The sequence below is a fragment of the Haemaphysalis longicornis genome, unplaced genomic scaffold (assembly GCF_048455015.1).
Source record: "Haemaphysalis longicornis isolate Haplotype H1 unplaced genomic scaffold, Haemaphysalis longicornis Haplotype H1 scaffold_1, whole genome shotgun sequence".
Lineage (NCBI taxonomy): Eukaryota > Metazoa > Arthropoda > Arachnida > Ixodida > Ixodidae > Haemaphysalis > Haemaphysalis longicornis.
Window position 1 is genome coordinate 251873235 of NW_027526203.1, and position 22850 is coordinate 251896084.

Genomic DNA, 22850 nt, shown 5'->3' on the forward strand with positions numbered 1-22850 from the left:
CCTTTCCAATAAATTTGGGGGCGCTGACCAATCGGCGTGTCTCAGGTTCTCAAGGGCAGTAGCCGTCGGTCGTCTGACTTATGGCGCCCCGGCTTATGACCTCTCTTCGACTGACAAAAAGCACTTCGCGGTGCTTTACCGGGCCATGCTTCGTACGATCACCGGACTTCCGAGGCATACTCGCATTGACGCTCTTGGACGGGCTGCCCCGGTCCCTCCGATGGAAGAGCTCCTTGCGGAAGCCGTACAACGGCTTCGGCGGACATTAACACAACAGGGGACTGCACTCTGTGCGTGGGACGAACGTGTACCTCCAGTACTTCCATCGGCCTCACCATCCCCTCCCCCTCGGTTAAGTCCGCCTGTAAACAGTTGCGAACCAACGTATCGGAATTTCGCGTTCCCGTGGTACTGCTCGAGAAAAGGCCCTTCAGCGCGTCCTCGCAGCGAAATTGCCGAACGAGGTCGATATTTTTACGGATGCTAGCCTCTCCCCTTCCAATATGGGTCTGGCCTGGCGCTGCCCAGCTCGACCGGACCTGGACGGCTCCCTCACACGTCACGCTTTTAACTCGTCCCCCTGGAAGCGGAGCTCCAGAGCATCCTTTGCGCACTGGATCGTTTGGCCTTCACTATTGCAAACCCGCCACGTCCACGCGTCCGCATTCTCACAGACTCTCACCAAGCCCTCTAAGAGCTGCGCAAGCCCTTCACCGATTATCCAACAGTGCATTGAATCCAACATATGACCGCCATTCTGGCGCGTAATTGGATCACTACCCGTATGGCATGGGTGCCGGGTCACACGTATCCGGATTGGGGCAACCAGGCTCCACATGATGCAGCACGGGAGCGTCTTGATAGTACACATTTCCTGGTTGACAACGCGTCGCCCTCCTCCCCTTGCCCTCGCCTTCAACTTGATCACGCACGCCACGAACGGAAGTGCTGTCTTCCGTTACCCCTCCTGGCTACGTAGCTCTGGCTCCTCCGATGCCTCGCTCTGCAGAAGTATTCGTCAACGAAGCCAGGGTCAACGCAGCTTTCACACCCCACATTACCAGAAAATGGATTTACCCAACGGGGTCTCCACCTCCTTACTGTCCCCACGGCCGGATGACCGTATTCGCCACCCTTGACCACCTAATCTGGCGCTGCTCCGCGTTTTCACTGTCCGGGCCTATCCTCACCAATGCTATGCCTCCCGATGCCTCAGAAGATGATCCTCAATTTGAAGATCCACATTTTTTCAGAGCCCTTGCATGGTCATCCGTAGGGAATGGCCTGTCAAGATTAGTGTAGACTGGGGCCTACTCCGGTCGTGAAAATCCCCTTATGGTAGATCTTCACCTCAGCCTGACCTCCGCCCTGTGCGGCCTTCATGGACGCATCATCTTTTTAACTGGGCTGCTCCTCCCTTCCCCTCCTTCCCCTACCCCTATTTTGGCTGCATGGCCTTCCCTCGATTGCGGCGTGACAATCCCGTGCGAAAAAGGAATTAAGTTGAACGCCGTGCATTATGGCCAGAATTGCACGATTTCAAGGAGTGGGAAAGCAAGCAGAAATCTGACAATTGTTAACGCGTTCAAACTTTTAGCAAGACGGAGCTTGAGTACCGGTGCTAATAAAAAGAAATGCCGAAGTACTAGCTTTCTCGGATTCAAATTGAGCAGCGGCAATCAAACCGCTGGCCTGGCGACGCCGACGAAGAAACACGTGCTCTGCATACGCAAGCATGGAAGCTTTGTGAATTCATGCTGTTGTGTATGCAGTACAACATCCACGAACCAGGCTGTTCTGCCCATGCGGACAAACAAGAATACCCATCCTCCATGAGAATACCGTTATCGACGATATTAGCAAGAGAGGAAGACAGGTGTTAGAAAAAAATGTTTTTACTATTCGCACGCCAAAGTAGTAGGGCACATTTGTTTTATCAGGGATGAGACAGCTGAACCAGATTTGGGAGTAGTTTTTGGAGCAGCAAAATCTCGATTTGGGAGCAGAAGAACTACATTTATTATGTCCCCTTAGGAGCCTGAAATATCAAATTTTCGGCAACTCAGGAAGGAGGGAGAAGGGGGGGGGGGGGGGGCAGAGTGCCCTTTTTAATCGGTTTTGAACGTACATAACACTGAAACAGCCTTTCAATAAAGTTTTTCTACCAGAGTATCACAAGGTACGAACTGCATGTGTGTACCAACCATTTTTTTAATTTTTTATGCTCTATGCGTGGAACGCCGTTGAGTATATCGAATTGAAAAACTAAGCAACTGTAAAGCATTTTTATTATCATGTGAATGCCTAAATTATTATTTTTGTTAGAGGGCCCACGACGCGGCGGTGAGGCTCGGCCTCCCCGTCCCCACGTGGGAGCGGCCCGCCGCGCTGTCGCCCTGAGCGGCGGCGGTGCTCCTCAGGACCTTCAATAAAGTTCATTGTCTGTCTGTCTGCCTGTAATCACAGACTGGGCTTTACGCACGAGTGTAGAGCCACGGCAAAAGTTGCGCAAAGCGAGGCGACAGTCGTCGCACCTCCTCCCCCCCCCCCCCCCCCACCCTCATTTCAATCCCCAAGGTGCACGTTCATTACGATCGTAATTTGAGTCAGACAGTTTTTTGTTTTGTCTTATTTTACAGTCATGATTTTTCTAATCATGCGAGGTCCAGGAGGGGGGAAGCTAAGCCCCATCATTTCAAAAAGGGTGGGCGGGGGGCTCGAGCCCCCGCGACTCCCCCCTCCCCCCCCCCCCCCCCCCCAACCCCACTGAATTCCGGGGCTCCTGTAGATATGCACACATTATCTAACCATGTTTAGGGATGTGCATTGCATACAGCTTCACTGGTGACGCATCCACCTTCACAGAGGCTCGTAATTTCTTGTGTCGTTTACAGTCGGTAAAGCGCCTGCCAGATATAACACAGCTTCCTACTTTCAGCCTTATCGTGTGTCGCCCTAGCGGGCTTTGAAGAGAACTGCTGCGGTGTTCTGAAGTCTAAACCCTCCCCTTTTGTCTCCAATCTGTTTGTAAAGAGAATGCCTCGGCAGTTCTCAAATGTATACCTAGTTTCAGTTGAAATAGCGCTGTTAGACAAAACGTTTTTGAGACTATACGATTCCTATTCTATGGCTTATGTCCTCATCCCTTCTTAACGGTCTTATTACAACGGTCTTATTCGCATATTTGATATCCCGATCTGGTGATGCTTGAAACTATAGGTAGCAATAAGTTTCCGGACACTGAATGTTATGACTTGATCTGTGTTTGCTAATTAAATACTGACTGTGTCTTTACTTGATATAGCATGTTTGCTACAGCTTGTACAGTTCACCATTATGTTGATGCACATTTTCTGCCTACCTTTCCTCCTGAGGGTGTTTTTAACCAATTAGTCTTGGGAGTCTGTGTCAAATATAAAAAAAGCTTGTACGAAAGAGAACTTACTTTTCAACCTACAATTGCTTCAAACGAACCGTTTCTAGTATGGTTTGTGCTGAGTAATAATATAAACTAAGACATTGCGAGGACAGGGCACTTAGGCACCAAAGCGAAAACGCCACGGATGTTGTTTTGGTGACAAGCTCACGGCAAGTCACTTGATGCGCTACCCTCCAGCGCTTCACGATGCGAGCGTCGCTCGCAGCTGACATGCAAGGAAGAAGTTCAAGACGCTAGTTTTCAGGGCCAATACACGTTTTGCAGCAAGCAGTCAGGAAAGTGAGCCAACTAGCCTTTATTGTAGGACCCGCTACAACCGCATTACCGTGAAATAGCTGCGGCGAAAGCCGTCTGCTACGCGCGGGGACTCGCGCGGGCATCTCGGAGCCGACAGCAGCGCCGCCGCATCGGGGTTGCCTCTCCGGCGCACCGATGCTAGCCGATGCTGACACCTCCCCAACCTCCTCTTCTAGCCACCATAACCGTACTAATTTGTACTATTTTAACTCGCAACCGGAGATAACGACAGCTTATATTACCTTTTTGCCAAATGTCCGCCTTTTTTTGATAAAACATTAGTAAATTTGAACAATGCCTGCGGCTTGGCGCCGGAGGTGACTTCGCGCCTACGAAATGTTAAAAAAAGGCTTTATGTTATTGACGATAGTTTGTTACGGTGCACCAGCGTTTTATATAAAGAAATATTCAAGTATTTGAGTTTACAAATCATAGTGGTGACAATGATGTTAATCGCTAGCAACCGCAGCGCCGTCTACCGCTCAACCCACGCCACTGAACAACCGCTTTTAGAACTCGCCTTGGACCACTTAGACCTCACAATCATATGTCAGCCGTCAGGGCTTGCAGTCGTCCATGACGGAGCTGTAGGGCTTGGGCTTGCCGGTGAACATCACTGCGATGCTACGCGATTGATTCGATCTCGTTAAGGATTAGCTGTGATCTCGAAATGGAGTCTGATTTCCTTTCTATGACAGGTAGCTTTGTGGAAATTACCCATGAGGTAGACCGAACGTTCCTCGCCGACAACATGTTCTCCAAGGAGGACTACAATTACAGTAAGTCACACCCACTGTTCTCTGCAACATTTTCTCGCATCCAGTTGGCGTCGCAGTTTTCGTGGACACAAGGGAAATTTGTCGACGAAAACTGTCGCCCCGCGACGTGTATTTTGTTTTTTTTTTGCGGTGCGAGTCTTTGCGGCGTGGCGCCTGTCACGCCGGTACCCACCACGTTGCTATGGAACGCGCATCTTGCTGGCGCAGTGTGTTTTCAGTTTCGCCTGTTTGGTCGCGGCGGAGGCCTGCGACGACAACTAAAAAGCGCCGCGTAGGCTGGCCCGCCGACCGACTTGTGCTGCGGGTTTCACTTTTCTCTCGTCTTTTCGGCGTTTTTCCCCACTCTAGATGTATCGCCATGGTGAAGGAGAAAAGAAAGAGGATGCCACTAAACACCGCCGCGGCTGTTTCTGTTTCCTCTTTTTTGTTTTTATCGCTCGCCGCATTTTGCTTTCCGAAGGCCGCTTTTAACGCGCGTGCTTGGCTGGCACCACGTATTTGCATCGGACGCGCGCCCGTCGATCGTTTCATGGTCATCTCGCGGGATTAAAGCCATCCAGGAAGGAAGGCAAAGCAAAAAAGGCGCTTGGCGTATTTCCGTTGCGTTCGGTTTGCCAGATCTTGTGTCTTGCGCGCAGCCGGGCATTTTCGAACACCGTGGGCCACGTGTTCTGTGAACGAATGTTTCGGCGATTATCGTCATGTAGTCAAAGGTTGAGTGTTGATTCATGGACGTAAACTTGGCACATTCTCGCATCGGGCACGTTCATGGGCAGAACAGCTATAGCTAATTATCGCGCGTCGGCCTCGCTGCCGCTCGGTCCACGTTGTTGTTCGGGTACCTGAGGATCTTTTGCTTTATTTGTCCTTATTAATTGTGTTGTACCTCATTCTTGAACACTGGCCGGCAAAAGGGCTAGCTTAATAGCAAAATTTGTATTCGTTTCACTGCATCAGAAGTGGCTCTTTGCTGATTAGAACACGGTCGTCGGGCTGTCGCTTATGCTGCTCGTGTTGAATACTGGCCGTGGTGAAATCGCATTCGTGAATTCACCATTGCCCTTGTGAATTTACGAATGGGCAGGGGAAGGGGGGGGGGGGGGGATAATGAATGGTTGGCAGCCCTTCCAAAGGCAGGAGGACGGGTAGAAAAATATTTGCGTTCAGCTCGTTTAGGCGGGCAGCAAAAACACAGGAACTCGGAATGTATCACTGCATAACTTCTGAAAGGAAGAAATTTCGAAATTTTGGACGCCTTGAGAAACCACTACGAATACATTCCTATCAAATGCTTCAAAACAGCACTTGTCTGAAATATTGCAGCATCAGTGTCAGACTTGTCACTAAGCAGGCCCCATAGCTTAGTTGTTGACACGGCATGTGGTCGTTTCATTGATAAAGTTGGCACCAAAAGCCTCCACTCAGTCATTCTCATAGTGGGTGATGGAATGGGGATATCGTAGGGTTCCATGATAGCACTCTAAAAGTCAGATTGGTGGCATATATAGAGCTTTGAAAGCTCTTCAAAGAATCTTTAGCACGAGGGGTGTTTGCACGATGGGGCTCTAAAGATGAGCGGTAGGATTGCTTCAACAGTAAGTAATCTCGGAAGGGTTCCTACAAAATGAGGCGTGTTGGACCAGCATTGCAAGCAAGTCCCAATCCTGTTCTTATTTTTTGTGAATTCTGTGTGGTGGAGAGATACTTTCTACTTCAAGCATTGTGTGTGGCATGTGACGTGCATGAGTAGGTCAAATGCAGCCTACAAATGAGTAGGTAGTTTGGCTAGCCTACAAATGAGTAGGTTAGCCAAAAAAAAATGCAGACTTCTCCACAGTGGGGAGTTGTGCAGCAGCTGTATGGGAGTGTGACTAGTGGGATGGGGGAGAGCTGTGGAGAGATTTCGGCGCCAGGCAGGATTTTGTTGCGGCCAAATGTGCTCAGACGTTGCCTAGAATGTCCCATCCACAGTGCAGTCGTGTGCCCCCTGTCCGTAGTGAGGTATTTTCAAAGGAGGAGCATTATTTTAGTCTCTTGGCTTCACATGTTACCTAAGATGGCTTCTCTTTAGTTCAGTACGGGGGCAGCATTGAAAGGCTCTGAGGGACGCCTATTAAATCAGTTCTTTAGGCAGAAACAGATGAGAGTAATTCTTGCCAAAGGAGCTGGCGCTGTCGCTTTTGTTACAGCTGTTTGTCATGTTAAGGGAACTTGGTCTGCCTTGCATACCATTTAACGGATCTGATTTCACCCTCCGGAATGACGAGAAATTTTAGGCTGCAGATGGTTCCCTTCTCCAGTGTCTGTTAAAATTGCAAGAGGGAAATTACAAGGTTTTGTAGCAATCAGTAGGACATTAATTTAGATAGCTACCTTTCTCGGGTTAAGCAACAAGTGCCTTCACTTTTTCGTGGTTTCATGTGCTAATAAATTCTCGCACACACAGCAGCTTTTGTTGGCTGGAGGCCCACATTAATTTCCTTTCCTCTTCTTCAAGACTTAAGCAGACCGTTTTAACTGAACTAGCAGGCTTGTTTGCAGTCCTGCAACAGCTTTTCAACACAAGGGAGCTTGGAACGTAGGTTTGTGTGTTTAGGTTAAAAAAATTTTTCCCCCCCATTGTTGTGCATTGTGTTGAAACATGCCGAACCTCGCACTCAAAAGGCTATTGTTTCGGTCTGCAGCAGCTTGTGTAAATGTAGAGTTTTTTTTTTTTTTTTTCTTTCACCTAATTTTACTTTGAAGTGAATACCGGATGAGTTGAAACGTCATTTCCCACTGGCTTGTTATTTTTGGGTGGAAGTTTTTTTAGCACGGGCAAACAGATGTCAGTACTATAAAGTGCAGCTTGGGGAATCTGTGTTGTTGTGTGCTAGGAAATGCCCTCGTTTTGTTTGTGGTTGCTGTTGCGTACATTTGTTTGGTCGTCATTTGCCTCATGTAATCGTGATTCTGGGAACTCGCATGTCCCTGCAGTCCATTATCACACACGCAGTCTGAGTGGAAGGATGCGGGGTTCTTGTTGACAGTCTTTGTTGTAGGAAGGCCTGGAAGTGCAGCTGCTCATTTTGTTACTTCGGCCTCAGACAGCACAGAACAGCACTGCACCTGCATGCATAGCTTTGATTGGAAGCAAGCACTAAGGATAGATGCTGTTTCGAAAAGTCATGTAATCTGCTGCTTCATTGCTGGTTAATTTATCTAATACCCGCAGTGCCAGGGAGGTTACAGTATGGGATGGTAAAAGTTAGTCAGCCACATATTGGTCTTCTGGCATATCACACTTGGGCAGCACATCTGTTTGTAATAGAGCTATACAATGCAAAACAATGTATGCAGAACACAAAAGCACCGGTTGTCTGACAACACGCAAAGTGGGTATCAAAAACATGAGTTGATGTTGAAAATAAATAATGCGTTCCATTGCAGCTGTCAGAAAGAAGCTGAAATGCCTGAAAAAATAACTCTGAAGATCCTGTTAGCTGGCTTTTAATGTGTCCAGTATTATTTACGTAGCATTGATTTCGTAATGAGAAAATACCAGTGTAGAAAGGCGTGCACTAATTTTAGCTGTAAAAAAAGTCAAGGCAGCGACAGATTTCAAAGTTATATGTGGGTGTCACTGCTGCAGTCATGGCAGGACGTGACCGGTCCATGTGTGGCCAGATGATGGCTGGAGCTGTTTGGAGGAATGCTCTAGAAACTCGTAGCATTCCTACGTCGTAAGGTGGCATCTTCAAACCTTGCAGTTTGGGGTTTGGTGCTGCATTCCCAGTGCCGGGTTTTTATCATAGGTGCGTTAGAAAACGCGCAAGTAGAAAATGTGCGGCATGGCTGGACAGAAACGGGAAGACATTACATCAGTGACTCCGAAAGGATTGAAAGGGGTGCTCACAGGGTCTACTGCAGTGGTGGCTCCATACAGCGTCCAAATGAAAATGCGGAGGGGTGATTGGAGAATTGTCAACCCACTCACAATCCGTGCTTCCCCTCTATATCATGCTGTGAATGTTTAGTGTTTAGTGGGCTTTTGCGAGGAACAGTCGCCCTCTCTTGCCTTCCTTCCATGGTGCCTCAAATTCAGTGTGTCTCCTTAACAAACTGACCCGTCTTGCATGAACGGGAGGACATGGTTGAAACTGAACTGGAGGTACTTGTCACATTTATGTAAATTCCGGCTGGCTTTTTATCAGTGACTGGACGATAGACAAATCAGACCGGCATGAAACTGGAAGGGTTCAAGGGTAGCCAGCTTCCGTCCAGCCTTTTTAGAGAATGTAGCACCACAAGGGCTGTTGAACTGAGAAAAGCCTGAAAGTTGGCTTTTTTTGGTTAAATTTTGTGGCATTGAAAGAAAACGGCAGATAATAAAGCTGCTCGACTGGGAAAGAAATGATAGGGGGTTAAGACCAGGGGCACGCCAGCTGAGTGTTTCGTCATGAAACTTCGGGTGCATGCTTTCATGGCACCTTAGCTACAAATTTTGTATTCTCAGTATTCTTTTTAGAAAGGCCAGATGGCGAAACCCAATTTTAGTGCAAAACCATTTATTGTTGGAAAAATGCATCGTTCTGGTGCCCATTTTGCTTTAAATAACCAAGGGGAAGTTGAGTTGTACCTTAAATTTGTTGGGCCCCCCTTGGAACAACTGTTGCATCCTTGTCCTCCTGCAGCTTCCACCTGTCATCATTTCTTAATGTTTTGTGCATTTTGATGCATTCCAAGACCTCGCAAGCATGCAGGAACATTTTTTGGTTCCTGCATTGATGGGTGTTGTTGTTTTATTTTCTGTTTATTATTTGTGGACAAGTGTAAGTATTGTTCAGAAAATAGAAGTCGGTTGCTTGCAGCGACCTGTCAAGGTTGCTGCAAGCATTGGATTTTTTTTGTTTTTGTTGGTAAACACTTGCATGTGTCACTAGCGTATTGTTGAATACTGTCGCAGGCACAGTCGATCGCATATTTTGCTGACCCTGATGCCTGGATTGTGTATATTTGTACATGAAATGTGTTTGCTATATGTTTGCCAGCATTATTGAAGACAGCCAAATTGAAACAATCGGGGTCAAAGTGTGTGCTTTGTGTCTTCGTTACATTGAATGGTGGCACAAGTAATGGCAACTGTTAAAGGGGAAAAATCGATGCTTTTATCGATCTTTACCATCGATCTTTTAAATCGGATCTTTTACCAGTGAGGCTTATCTAGACAGGTGATACCATAATGTGTAGGAGCGCCTTCCGGGACAAAAAACAGGTCACCAAAATGGGATTTGGCTGCCCTGGTTGCGAGTTTTCGACACATCTTTCATATCGGAAACGAGCTTACTTTAATTGTTGACTAATTCCAAAATATTTGGAAGTGCCTTCTGTGTCTCAAGTATTAGTGACTGGAGTTGGGTGGTTTGTAGTGTTAGTTATTGTTTTATCCAATTAAGACATGTCAACTTTAAAGCTTTTAACACCATTCTTACAGGGGCTTGCTTTTACGAAGTGCCCATTCTTTCTTAGCCGTTCTTTGGCTTTTGAAAGTTTTGGTGTCTGTAGAAGCAGCTTGTGTGTGTACTTGCGTAGATCGTAGCCTTCTTGGTTACTAACTTAGTAAGTTCATTTTGCCTCTTTTTGATTTTTAAAAAACAGGGGTATCACTGTTATTATTTGATTTTTTTGGAAAACAGAAGTATCACTACATTCTTATTCTCTTACTTCTCTAATTTCAGTCTTCAGAGAATCTAGTGAGGACGATCCCTATGACAAGATCCTTCGGGTGAGTACAACTTATTTCCGAGGTGATTTATTCTACGAACTGGGTTGCCAATTTTGTAGCCACAAATGCCTTGCGTATGAGTATTACTGTTAGGTAACTCACTTTACTGCATATACGTTACTCTTTTTCATGCAGATTGCATAATCAGTTAAGTTTCTCGCACATCTATAGTAAAACAAATTCAACCAATTCACTAGCACTGCGTCTCATATGCAACTCCAAATGTTCTGATGTCAGCTACTTGCACTTTACATATTTAATTCTGTTTGTGAATGTCCAGTCCAGTGCACATTATTGTGGATTACGGCGGTATTGTATTTAATTTTCATAAATTGTAGTTCTTTTCTATCTGTTAATGGCAACAAGTACTTTTGTGCCCTCTACTATTGCTTCGTATGCCTTGTACCTAGAATTTTCTACAAGGCATCCATGTTTTGTGTCAGCACTGTTTCTACCTGAAATTTGTACTTTTACTGTCGGTACTTTTACTGTTGGTACGTGTACTTTTACTGGCCTATGCCCTGTCATGGGCCTGTAAGGTTTTTTTTTTTTTTAAATAAATGAAAGTATGTACTTCTGTGGCATTTTCTAATGTCATAAGCAACAAAATTTAGCAACCCGAGAATTTGTACGTGACCTTGAAGTAGGGCTTCAAGAAAGGAGGCACCATTTGATGCTTATTAAAGAAACTTTGCTTTCTTATTTGTTCAGTGTGTGTGTAAATTTGCAGGCATGAGTGGAATCGTAGCAGCAGTGACACTTTGTATGTTGCTTCAACCGTTGGTGCTCTTGTGCCTTACCTTTGCACTTTGAAATGTTTTTCTGTTGTGACAGGTCTGGCAACAAAGTATTCAGTAAGCATCTGAGCTGGTATTACACCACACACACAAGAAAGAAAGTGTATTGAAACAATTTTCCATAGGTGGTTCAGAAGTAGCTGCATGTGGAAATATGTATTTCCCTGTTATACAGGGGACATTAAATCGTGTGCGTTTGTGCATGGCTACCAGTTCATGTTGTAGTAATGTATTAAGAAATCATCGGTATTTTTCATCAAGACTATTCATGAGTAGTGAAAGCTTACCGAGGGGTTATTGATTAATACATTTGTTGTTATTGGTTTGTAGCAGCTGTTTGTTTTTTGCTTCTGTATACTTACTTTTATTATGTTATGTTGTACAATAAATCAGTTTCCAGTACCGGACCTCCTAGTGGCTGCCACGGGGAACTAAGCTGCCAGGGCAGGAAAAGTGTCGCTGTCAAAAAAACTTGTCATTTAAACATCCTCATTGCTCAATCTCTCCCCTCCACCTGTCACCCGTTTGCCTCATGGGAAAGTGATGGAAGCAGGTGCACATTCCCGAGACTGTACAAATTCACAAGCTGCTAAAAAAGTGGGTGTAAAAAGGTGCAGCACTAGGAAGTAGTAGCTGCTCTCCAAGCAGCAAGGTGAAAATGTGCCCAGTTGTTTATGTTGCCCGGGATAATGGAATGGCAGACCGGCAGTGCGCGCATGCGCAGATCACTACTGGAAAATGGTCTATTGCTTTTCGTTAGTAAATATCCAGGCCAGTTGAAATAACACAGGAGGTTTTTCGATTCGGTGGATGATGTATAACACTGTAATGCAAGACTGAACACAATATATAGAAGCAGAGAGGACCTGCTCAGTTCCTTTTTGTTGGGTTTCGTCTTGTACTGCACTGTTTTGTATTCTCCTTGGGAGGTTCAATGGGCCATTTCTTTTGCTTTCTCACCATAACTCACAAGAGCAAGTGAGCTAATTTTAAAGGAGCCATATGTTACAGCAAACTTGTGGTTAGAGGCAACCAACCATTGATTTGAATTGTACATTGGTAAAAAACAGCTGTGGATTGTACTATTGTGAACTCTCTGGAATATGAAACTAACAAAGGCCAAGTCGGTGAAAGTTTTACTGCATTGTTCCAGTGTCCTTTCTAATCTAGACCAGCTGTAGCTTAGCTCAAACAGTATCATATTGAGCCAGAAAGAAATTGATATAAACTAGAATTGTGTGTAAGACTGACTGGAGGGTAAAATAAGAGCAGTTAGCCTTTAACCCAGACACTGGGCCATGCATGAAACATGTGGCCCTTGTTCTCCTTGCGATGGTTGTTAATAGGCATGAATGGGGCATGGACATATCCTGCGTCTTTTGTAGTCCTGTCTCTGTCTTGTGTAGTTTTGAGCTGTCAATGTTCCTGCGAGGATTAGGAGCCAGCCAATTCAAATTGAGTAGCAATTTTTACTTCAAGTTGAAAGAAGCTGCCCAAACAAAATTGTGAACTTAGTTATGTATCTTAATTCATATTTGCTCTCGATCCATAGGTTACGAAAAATGTGGTGTTTTGGTTTACTGAGAGGCTTTTTATTGCAATTTTGATAAATAAGGTGTGGATAAAATGCGACACTGTTATCAGTATCTGAAGGAACCATATTTTGTTGCACCTGACGCTTAGCTGGCACCGTGAACCAGCTGTTGCCAAAGTTAAGCATGCAATACGCAGGCATAACTTACTTATTCCCTGGCTTGTGCCCCCCCCCCCCCTCCCCCTCCCTTTTATTCCCTGTTTCAAACACTGGCTTCACACCTCAAGTCAAACCAGAAAAAAAAAAAAAAGATAAATCAGGAGAGCATGTAGTTATCCTTTTCATGTGATTAGGGTGGTTATTGCTCCTGCTCCCCCATTTTCCCCTGGCTTCTAGGGAGGTGGCTTGCTACCTGCTTTTTGCAGGTTCTGATCACTTGCATGCAGCGTAAAGATCGCATGCCAAGTTACATGTCATGTGTGCAATCTTTGTGCTGATAAAACAATAATCAGATAATAAGGGCACAGTTAATGCATGTATGTACACGAAGTAAAATTTCAGAGCAAGTCTAGCGAGCGTCCTGTGTTCTTCTTCGTCCATCTTTTTTTCACTAGTGAAATGCAGTAAAAAGTGCACCTTTTGCCACTTAAAGGGACCCTGCAACACTCTTCGTGCAGTGCAAGTAAACCTGCGCGACGTTTAGATTACACTGCCAGGAACACCCGAGCCAAATATTACACGTGCACGTGAAGCGGTAAGCGCGAAAATCGTCGTGAAAGACGCGGAAAAACCAACCGCACTCTCTTCAATTCTCCTCATTATGCACCCCTGGCATGGCCTTTGCGACGTCAATCGGTCCATGGCTGTCCTGGCTGTCCTATTGGCTGTCGCTGGTAAACTTCGCGGCTAAATTCTGGCATTTCCTGTGACGATCCGCCATCGTCGGCGCTGTGTATCAACCTCTTCTATGTCTGAACCTGTCCACATGCTTTTGGTGTTTCTTTTGTTTTGAGTGCGCGTGGACTTTGAGTGACGAACTAAATATTCCACTTTCAATGAGCCCACTCGACTACAAACGTTTATTGCTTCAAAAACGCCCTATTAGCCTGAGCGCTTGCTTGCGAGCAGGCCGCCATGCCTGCTTTTTTGTAGCACCAGACCGGAAATAGACCCGTCCACGTTGCGGGGAAAAGGACAAAACTCCCCGGCCTGTGACATATCGAAGGCTGCCGAACAGACCGCCGCACGCTGCCCCCTTCTCTGGGAGAGAGCACGCAGCTTTCATCGCGTTGTTCGCGGTTGAGTTGAGAGGGAACATTTATGCGTGATGTTTCATCGCGCGTAGTTTCGGTGAAAGTGAACGGATTTTCATTATTCTTGCGGGAGGAGATTGCTGGGACAATAGACTTTACCTCAAAATACATTCCGAGTAGTCGATGGTAAGTGTTGCAGGGTCCCTTTAACAAGACTAGGAGGGGGGGGGGGGGGGGGGGGGGCATCTAGTGGTGCCCCTGTTTGAGAGAAATACCTACTGCAAGGTTGTGTTGGGCGACACAAGAGAGACTTGCTCAATTAAAAAAAAATAATGTGTCGGCAGTAGTTTTTATGAAGGTGGTTAGTGGCAGTAGATCTAGCAAATGAAGTTCAAGTGCCGCTTTGCTTATTTGAAGTTTGAATTGAATTTTGCAGTCAATAATTCGTTAGAATTTGAGACTGATATATTCTTGTTTACATCTGATTAACCCCAGTCAACAAAATTAGGCACTGGATTTTGTGTGAGTCGAAAGTTAGCGAATTCCCTTAAACAATGATTGTTCGGGGGAAAAGTTCACTTTGAAATACTTTTGTAAAATTTTAGCAAAAAAAAAACAAAAAAACAAGGATACGGAACTTAATATGTCACCATAAACCATATCTATTTTCACGTATGCAATTGGAAAAAGTGCGCAAATTTAGGGAAGAATTTATATTTCATTTAGATTTAGTTCCACTGAAGAAGCAGTTCACTGTCTAAGACTGGCTGTTGGTATTTTATTTTGTTAATAAGAACCCTGCCCTGGCTGCCTGATCATGTGTTATCTCGTTCATGCTCCTTTTTGTTGTTTTGGCTGGTTTTTTGTGTGAGGAAACAATTACGATATTAGAATTCTGTCTCAAGCTAGGCTGTTGAGGCTTTCGGAAAGGTTTTTTACAAGCTTGTATAATTGTACAAATTTCTAATGGCAGGGTAAGAAGATTGTCATTTTTCCTAGTTAGAATGTTATCGAAGTTGCCCGTTGTGCTGTGTAGACATCAGTTAATTTTAAATTTTTGGGAAATTAAAGCTTGTAAGTAAAAAAAAAACTGAAACAGTGATTTGAGTGGCTTCCCATAGATTAAAGAAGGGGGGGGGGGGGTGCAGTATGAAAAAGAAAATGTTTAGCACATATTTCAGTATGTCAGAGTAAATTTCAGTTTCTTATAGTAGTTCTTAAAAGTTGCTTTCCCTAACTGATAAACCAAGGTAATCACAGTCGACTTCATTGTCTGATTCCTTATTAGGTGGCACAAGTTGCTTTTTGAGGTGCCACAGCAAGGCTGCATTTATGTGTTAATGGAATTAGAATAAGAACATTCTTGTTAATATTCACTGTTTGCAGGCCTCTGCAATGGAAGTGGAAGACACTGAGAACATGGAAAAAACTTTCTACAGTGACGATGGAAACTATTCCTCTGGCTTCAAGATGGAATCTGAAAAAATCAAATACTGTGCAGACCCCAGTATATTTCTGAATAATGTAAGTTTGCTCGTTACTTTCTTTTCATTTTCTATTGCCTGGACCCTAATGAGATTGGACCAGTGAACTTCATAGTGTACGAGCATTGAAGGGCTGCTGCGTCCTTTCGCAGATTTGTTTGCACCTGACTTTTTAAGAAGGGCCGGCACTATCTCTACAGAATGAAACCCTCTTTAACTTTCCGCATTAAAGTTAGTTGAGACACTTCGCAACCTTTTTAATGCTCTCATTATGAGCATTAAAAATGAGAACACTAAATAACTCTTCGATGCTTCAGAATCGTCGTCATGTACAGTTTTTAACACGCCTGTGCATGTTTGCTAATTCGTTTGTTACATTTGTGTTTGTCACTAAACAGAAAGGGCAGAAATATCCACATTGTTTTATTAATTTTGGTGTGTGTGTTGTGTTGCCTCTTCCTGTCCTGTGGTGGCCAATTTTATGTTGGTAAGCTGTACCAGCCTATGGTAAGGAAAAGCACTTGTGCATTTGCTTCTTGCACCACGTATTGTTGCTGTGCTGGTCTGTACTGTTCTCTGCTTGCTGGGCACCTGCTTTACGGGGTGGACATCAGGCCACGACTGCGTCTCAGATGCATACTTGAGTAAACCTGTGCCCCATGCCGAGAGGCCACTCTGGGGGAACTGATGGGGCGCATTTCATTTAACCTGAGGGTTCACCGGAGCGCTCTTGGGCATCTTGGTGCGCCAACAAGATGGCCGCTCTGCAACGACAGCCGCGTTACCTTCCTGGAATTGCTGTGAAAATGCCATGATATTGAGGCATTTCGTATTCTTAAACCCAATGTCTTCAGATTAAGAAATTGAGGGGCATTCATAACAAACAAAAGCGACCACTCACATTGTCGAACTCCTTTTTTTTTTTTTTTTTTTTTCCAGCTGCACACTTTCAAAGCACCCCCCCCCCTTTTTTTTTTTGATCGTCGAGAATTGTTGCTCTGAAAAAGGTTTTACTTATGATAATCTCAGTTAGGAATCCTTGGAATTGCTGCTGCCCCATGAGGGTGTTAATTTCAAGTTTCTTCTGGGTCAAGGCTTTAGTACTTTAGGAGCATTGAAAGCTTTGGGGACTAAGGGGAATGATGAATCAGAGTAGGAGATAAGGGGGTGATTGCATACAGTTGGCTTTGTATACATCTTGCATTCACTGCATTATGTCTGCTTGTCCAGAAACCCCATCAGGAACCACCCTTTGACATGTTATTGTGATTTCCGTGTTGGTCGTATGAGGTGTTTCACTTTCTGTTAGGCAATAACTTGAAAGAAAAGAGCCCCCATTGTGTTTTTTGTTGAAAAGGCTATGCAACCTCCTATGCAGCGTCCAAAGTTAGGAGGCACTGCACCATGCAGAACGGAGTACGGCTGTGATCGTGATGTGACTGCAGTATCGAGGACAAAAGTATGTGCGATGCAGTTTCGGCTTTCAGGCAGTACTTGTAAGGAGCCTGGTGTTCGTGTTTGTAAGGGAGGAATCAGACCTCACTTCATCACCTTCAAATACATACCACATGTTTGACTTCCAGAGAGTGGATAAATGGGCTTGATAGCAAAAAACTGCACACCACAGACTTGCATAGTATATTGTCGTAAAGATGAAATGGAAAGTTTTCGTACTTACTGTGTAACTTTTATCTTTTAATTTTCAAGTAATTTCACTGGCTGCACCTTCACGCTTCAACACCACTGAAGGCAAGCTGAATTGTAGCCAAAAGATAGACTTTGCTACCTCAGAGATGCTCATTGCTGGGCACATTGCTCTCAACTGGAAACTACAAATTATCCAGATAGAGCCGCGCGGGCTGTTTAAATGATGTGGTTGAATTTGCGTAGGAAATGCCACGACTGCTCGAATAATTGTATTCAATCCAAATTTTGAAATAACTGGGTCTCAATTGTCAAGATACCCGCCGCGGTGGCTCAGTGGCTAAGGTGTTGCGCTGCTGAGCACGAGGTTGCGGGTTCGATTCCTGGCCGCGGCGGCCGCTTCTCTGATGGAGGCGAAAAGCAAAAACGCCCGTGTGTACGAGATTTCGGCGCACGTTAAAGATCCCCAGGTGGTCAAAATTAATCCGGAGCCCTCCACTACGGCGCACCTCATTGCCTGCGTTGCGTTGGCGCGTTAAACCCTACAATCAATCAATCGTCAAGATTTACTGTATCCATAAAGCTATGCATGCTAACATGCCAGCATAGTCGGCATATATTTTCTCTTGCTGTCTGAAGGTTGCAGTTTTCTTTTGTTCATGGAAAGAAGCAGGGGTTTATGAGTAAATAAATCATATGCCAGCATGAAGTTATCTAATCTTAATGCCTCATAAAAAGAGCATTTAAATAGTCCCTGTGTTAGTAATGCAAGGAGAGTTTTGTTTTTGTATGTGCACAACTCCTTTGTGCTCTCATGTGTGTTTAACTGGTTATACAGGGTGTCCCAGCTATCATGCACCAAGATTTAAAAAGAGAGTAAAGGCGTAACTCGAAAGAAACCAGGTGCATAATGTTTGCAGTACTGTGAAGAAGCGGACAGTATTTTTTTCTTTAATGAGACTTAATTAACTAATTGTAATTAATTATCTAACTCGAGAAATACTCTCCTAATCACTAAAGTGTCAATGAGGCACTTGAAGGTAACCACGAGGGGTATCTAACTGCGGTATTTTCAGTGATGAACTAATTGCGTACACATTTATTCTGACTGATAAAGGAAACCCGCGAAATATGAAAAATACCACGTGACGGCGCCTCCGCGCGCACCGTAAAGCAACGCCCTCAAACAGGCTGCCTCTGAGTTAGCCAGAATGAAATAGACAAAAGAAAGAAAGAAGAAATCGCAACCGAGTTTGTTCCTTATCTGCACACGCGTCCCGCGAATCTTGCTGCTGCTGCTCCTTCCATGTATGCTATTATCAAGGTGATGCGCTGTCTCTTCGGGCGGGTAACACGCGAAGCAGTTGCTTTCAATCAGCTTTGTTTGGGGACGCTGCTTTACAATGCGCGCGTAAGCGTCGTCACGTGGTATTTTTCATATTTCGCGGGTTTCCTTTATCAGTCAAAATAAATGAGTATGCAATTAGTTCGTCGCTGAAAATAGCGCAGTTAGATGCCCCTCGTGGTTACCTACAAGTGCCTCATTGACACTTTAGTGATTAGGACAGTATTTCTCGAGTTAGATAATTAATTACAATTAATTAAGTCTCATTAACGAAAAAATTATTCTCCGCTTCTTCACAGTACTGCAAACATTATGCACTAGGTTTTCTTCGAGTTGCACAATTTCTCTTTTTTTAAATCTTGGTGCATGATAGCTGGGGCACCTTGTATATTTTATACCATGTGAGGCTTAAGTTGAGCAAAACTGTGACCGCCTTAAATTTAGCCTTGCAAATAGCCTTAAAAACAAGTTTAATTCGTTTCTCCCTACCTATGTGCAGTGGGAGTGGGAAAATATCGTGGGAAAATCCGACAACATGTCTGGATCTCTTTCTATGCAACCCACATAATAGCGTGACTTAGTGTACTGAAGTTCAGTTATTACCACTTCCGTATCCCCTAAACTGTGCCATTACGTGGATGTCCACTACCCATGATTTTGGAGAAATTGTGTGTATGGTTCGTATTTGTCCACAATCGGGAACAGATTCTGGCATGCGTAAAGCATTGGAAAGTAAGTGTGGCATTCAAGCGAGAAGTAAATGATGCACCGTGGAAAGCCTGGCTAGTTGAGAATGTTTCAGCAACATTGATGTTTCATTTTCTTGCAAAAATCAGGTTCCAAGAGAGTTGGTGCAAGCTTTCCATATTTCGCCACAGAAGGGTGACTTTGTTCGTTTTATCCGAGAAAAAGATTGAAGGGAATTTTCCCTTGCGCATGTGTACTACTGTAGGTCACGTAACGCTATTCATATATGCGTCTTTTGTGATGAACTTTAGTTGCAAAGCCTTCATATATGTATATGTTCTTTCAGATAATAAAATCGAGTTGCTAAACTGTTTTTGGGCACAGTTCCAAATATGCAGTAAATGATAGGAGGGCACTTCTGTTTTGCCCTTGATACCCGGTCCAGCCAGTGCTGCGCCTGTTCTTTCGCCATGCCGCAGAAAGTGGAGCTTGAAGCAGGGCTTGAAGGTGCTGTGTTCTGCGTCAGCCGCATGTCCTTGCCACGGGGTGCTGCACCTTCTTTTCCCCTGGTTCTTCCAGGTGCACATGAGCGAGCCGAGCCAGCCGCACAGCCCCACCGCGGGTGGCCCCGTGCCCGAGACGCCTCCAGACACGCCGCCCATGCACAGTGGTTCCAGCTCGCCCACCTACCTGCAGGATAGCCCTCCGCCCACAGCCACCGCCCCGACTTCTTTGCCCGCCGCGGTGGAGTCGGCCTCCACGGAGCTGGTGAAGCCGCGACCCTTCGTGGTGCCTGCTGTGGTTAAGGTCACTCTGCCCCCGAGGGTGGAAAGCGCGCGTAAGTGGCGCTAGTTCCTACTGCATGCCTTGCAAGTGGCGGCTAGGTGGGAAATGGGCGCCTCTGCGGGAGGGCCAGTGCTTTGGGCTTTGGTAAAAAGGGCTCCAAAGCTGGATAGAGGGAGGGTAGTGTAAGTTAAGTTAAAGCTGTGGAGGGCGAGGTGCTGTTGTCGGTGGGAAGCTTCCTTGTTCCTCATGTTGCCTTCATCCTTGCAAATTAAATGCACATTAGTGGATGGGGACTGCACATCGTCGCAACGATTTCTGTTACACTGACGAAAAACACTGTGTTAAAAATAAGTTGCCCTTGTCTTGAGGTAGGGTGCCCCTAAAAGCAGACAGCCCAAGTAGCTTTTCCTGGCTCTGCCCTCGCTGCTTGAGTGGACCGTAATGGCCGCTGTCTTCATTATGACTGCTAATCAAGATGGTACTACTCCACAGGGGGGACAGCGGTGTGTTGATGCTACGCACTGTTTAGGCAGGATAAAAAGTTGCCATTTGTTGGACAGCTCAATGTACTGAACTGTCAGACAACTCAATATACCCCCTGCTTGCAAACATTTTTTTATTTGCTGCTTATGAAATAATTCTGTGTTTTGATAAGTCTTGTACACTGGCTGCCTGCGAAAGCCTGCTAGCAATGAAAGCGAAAATCGAAATGATCTTTTTCTCTTGGGAATCTGGGACTTGACTGGCGAGGTGGTAGAAATTACAGGATTGCAAAGCTGAGGCTTGTAGTTCTGCTTCAACAAGCGCCATGTAAAATTTGAGGCTTTTGTAAGTCGCCGGAAGTTTTTTCAGTGATAGGATAAACTTGTAGTGGGTATGTAGCTCTGCGAATGGCTGCACATAACTCTTTCGGTGTACTGTCCATTCTTCATAATTTCTCGTTCTGGGGTGAAATTGGTTGCTCTCATGACTGTCCGGCCTGGGCATGCACTAACTGCTTTCAGGAGTCACAGGCGCATCTTCTTACTGCCTAGCTTGTTAATTCTAGTAAAGCTAATATTTGTTCAAATGAAATTTGTCATATTTCTGCATAGCTGAGCATGTTGTGATTCTTGGGATATGACGTTTAGTCCATGCCTCGCGGGCAAATTCGTTTTTTGGCAAGGAAGAAAACAAAATTAATTACATGCTGCAGGCTGTGGGGTTACAGTTAATCTTTTTTCTGCATGCGGTGCGGCCAGTCTGCAGTGGGCTTGCTTGCAAATCGTAACACTGGTGCCCGCTACTTGCAGTGGCTGCAGCCAGGGCTGCCCGAGCTGCTCCAGCTGCTCCACCAGCCAGAGTCCCTGGAGCGGGCCCTTCAACTGCACGCCCTGGGGTGTCTGGAGCCCAGGGCAACTTCACCCATGTTCCAGCCCGTAACGGGTTTCCTTATGTGCCAACCACGATAGGCGCCAGCGGGGCCCCCACCACGGTGGTGATGGCCTCCAAGGTCGTCATTCCCTCCCCAGCGGCAGCCCCGTCGACCGTGGGGCGAGTCAAGGTGACGCCCGTCGGCCCCGTCATCCCTGCGGCCTCTGTGGGTCGCCAGGTGGCCACTAGCAGTGGTGTGCCCATCATCAAGACGGAGCCCCTCGCCGTTGTCAATGGAGCCTTGTCTCCCAATACGGCTTCGCTGCTCCAGCAAGTCAACGACGTAAGCGTTCCTGCCGTTCGTGGAATTTCATGCCTTGCCATGCAGTGCCTGTACAATGCAGAGGGCAGTAAAGGGCCTTCTTTGCAGTGCTGGGGCAGCACTACAACAAGGGGACGAAGAAAAAGTATGGACGGAACATCCTATCTTTGTCCCCGTTCCTTAAAGGAGCCATGAAGAGAAAACACAAGTTTGGTTCATTCTAAAAATTGCCTTGTTAGAATCGTACTGACACCACTTTTAACGTAAACTTCGCTCAAATAAGCTGCATAATTAGGAAAAAAGGGAACGGCCATGCGACCCAGTAGCTCATTTCCCGCAACAGAACCTATGATGTCATTCCAGCCAGCTCTGCGATTGGCGGAGGGAGGCAAAAGCAAACGTAAATTAGGCTGAGCTTATAAGCTTGCCAAACGAGATATATATATATATATATATATATATTTAGCTGCTTGGCGTTGACTTTTCTGGACATTTTGTCATGAATTTTGCTGACAGTTTTCTGTGCACAGGTACATCCTGAGGCAGTCTGTGTGCCTTTGAAAACTTTTCTTGTACAGTATTTTCTCCGTTCTTTAACAGATCGGCAGTTATTGCTTTGTATCCTGCCTTTTTTTTTGTTTGCTCAATCTTAACATTTTAGTATTGCTTTTTTTTTATTATGGCTGAACCTTGTTGCCTGCTGTGTTAGTGTTACTACTGTACAGCTGAGGAATGCTGTCATTTTGACTACCCTATTCATCGTTTGTGTTCTAGCAGCACTGCCCCTTTAGTCCTCTGGTGCATACTTCTGTGTGCTGCTATGAAGTGCAAACAAAACTTCCATTTTAAGCCTAAGTTGTTGCCGGGGCGTTGCTGCATTGAAAGTGTGTTTTTTGATTGCAGGCCAAGGCTATCAAGAGGCAGCAAAGGATGATAAAAAACAGGGAATCTGCCTGTCTATCCCGCAAGAAAAGGAAAGAGGTGGGGTGCAGCACTTGTCCTGCCTTCTTCCTTCTCTTTGCCGGTACCGCATGTTGGTTCCCGCTGGCCACATGCGCTGAAACGGTGTCCACTCTGTCAGTCACTCCCCTCTTGTTTCCACACAGTACCTGCAAAAGTTGGAGCATGATGTGCGCGACCTGACGGACGAGAACTCCCGTCTGAAGCAGGAGAACACACAGCTTCGTCAACGAGTGGCTCAGCTGGAAAGCCAGGCAAGTGTTTGCATTTTTGCGCATTGAAACCTGCTTGCATGAACCGAGCACGGGGTGTGGAGGGAGTGTTGGAGGAAGTGGGAAAGCTGCTGAGTGCTCAACCATTCTCTGAGAAGCTGTGCAACGAAAGTGTGGCCCAAAGACGGGGAAAT

General features: G+C 45.6%; 1 protein-coding gene across 2 annotated transcripts in view; it reads left to right on the forward strand.

Moving 5' to 3' along the window:
• Positions 1–4258: 4258 nt before the first annotated feature.
• Positions 4259–22850, forward strand: part of Atf6 (bZIP_ATF6 domain-containing protein ATf6) — a 50292-nt gene continuing 31700 nt past the window's right edge. Inside the window, exons 1-7 of one of the 2 annotated variants that reach the window (XM_077675640.1) lie at positions 4259–4515; positions 10233–10279; positions 15250–15387; positions 19603–19861; positions 21102–21505; positions 22388–22465; positions 22591–22698. In XM_077675640.1, the coding sequence (XP_077531766.1) occupies positions 4407–4515; positions 10233–10279; positions 15250–15387; positions 19603–19861; positions 21102–21505; positions 22388–22465; positions 22591–22698 (1143 nt within the window). In that variant the 5' untranslated portion in view covers positions 4259–4406. The remainder of the gene's footprint in view (positions 4516–10232; positions 10280–15249; positions 15388–19602; positions 19862–21101; positions 21506–22387; positions 22466–22590; positions 22699–22850) is intronic. The other variant, XM_077675634.1, reaches the window with a different exon arrangement.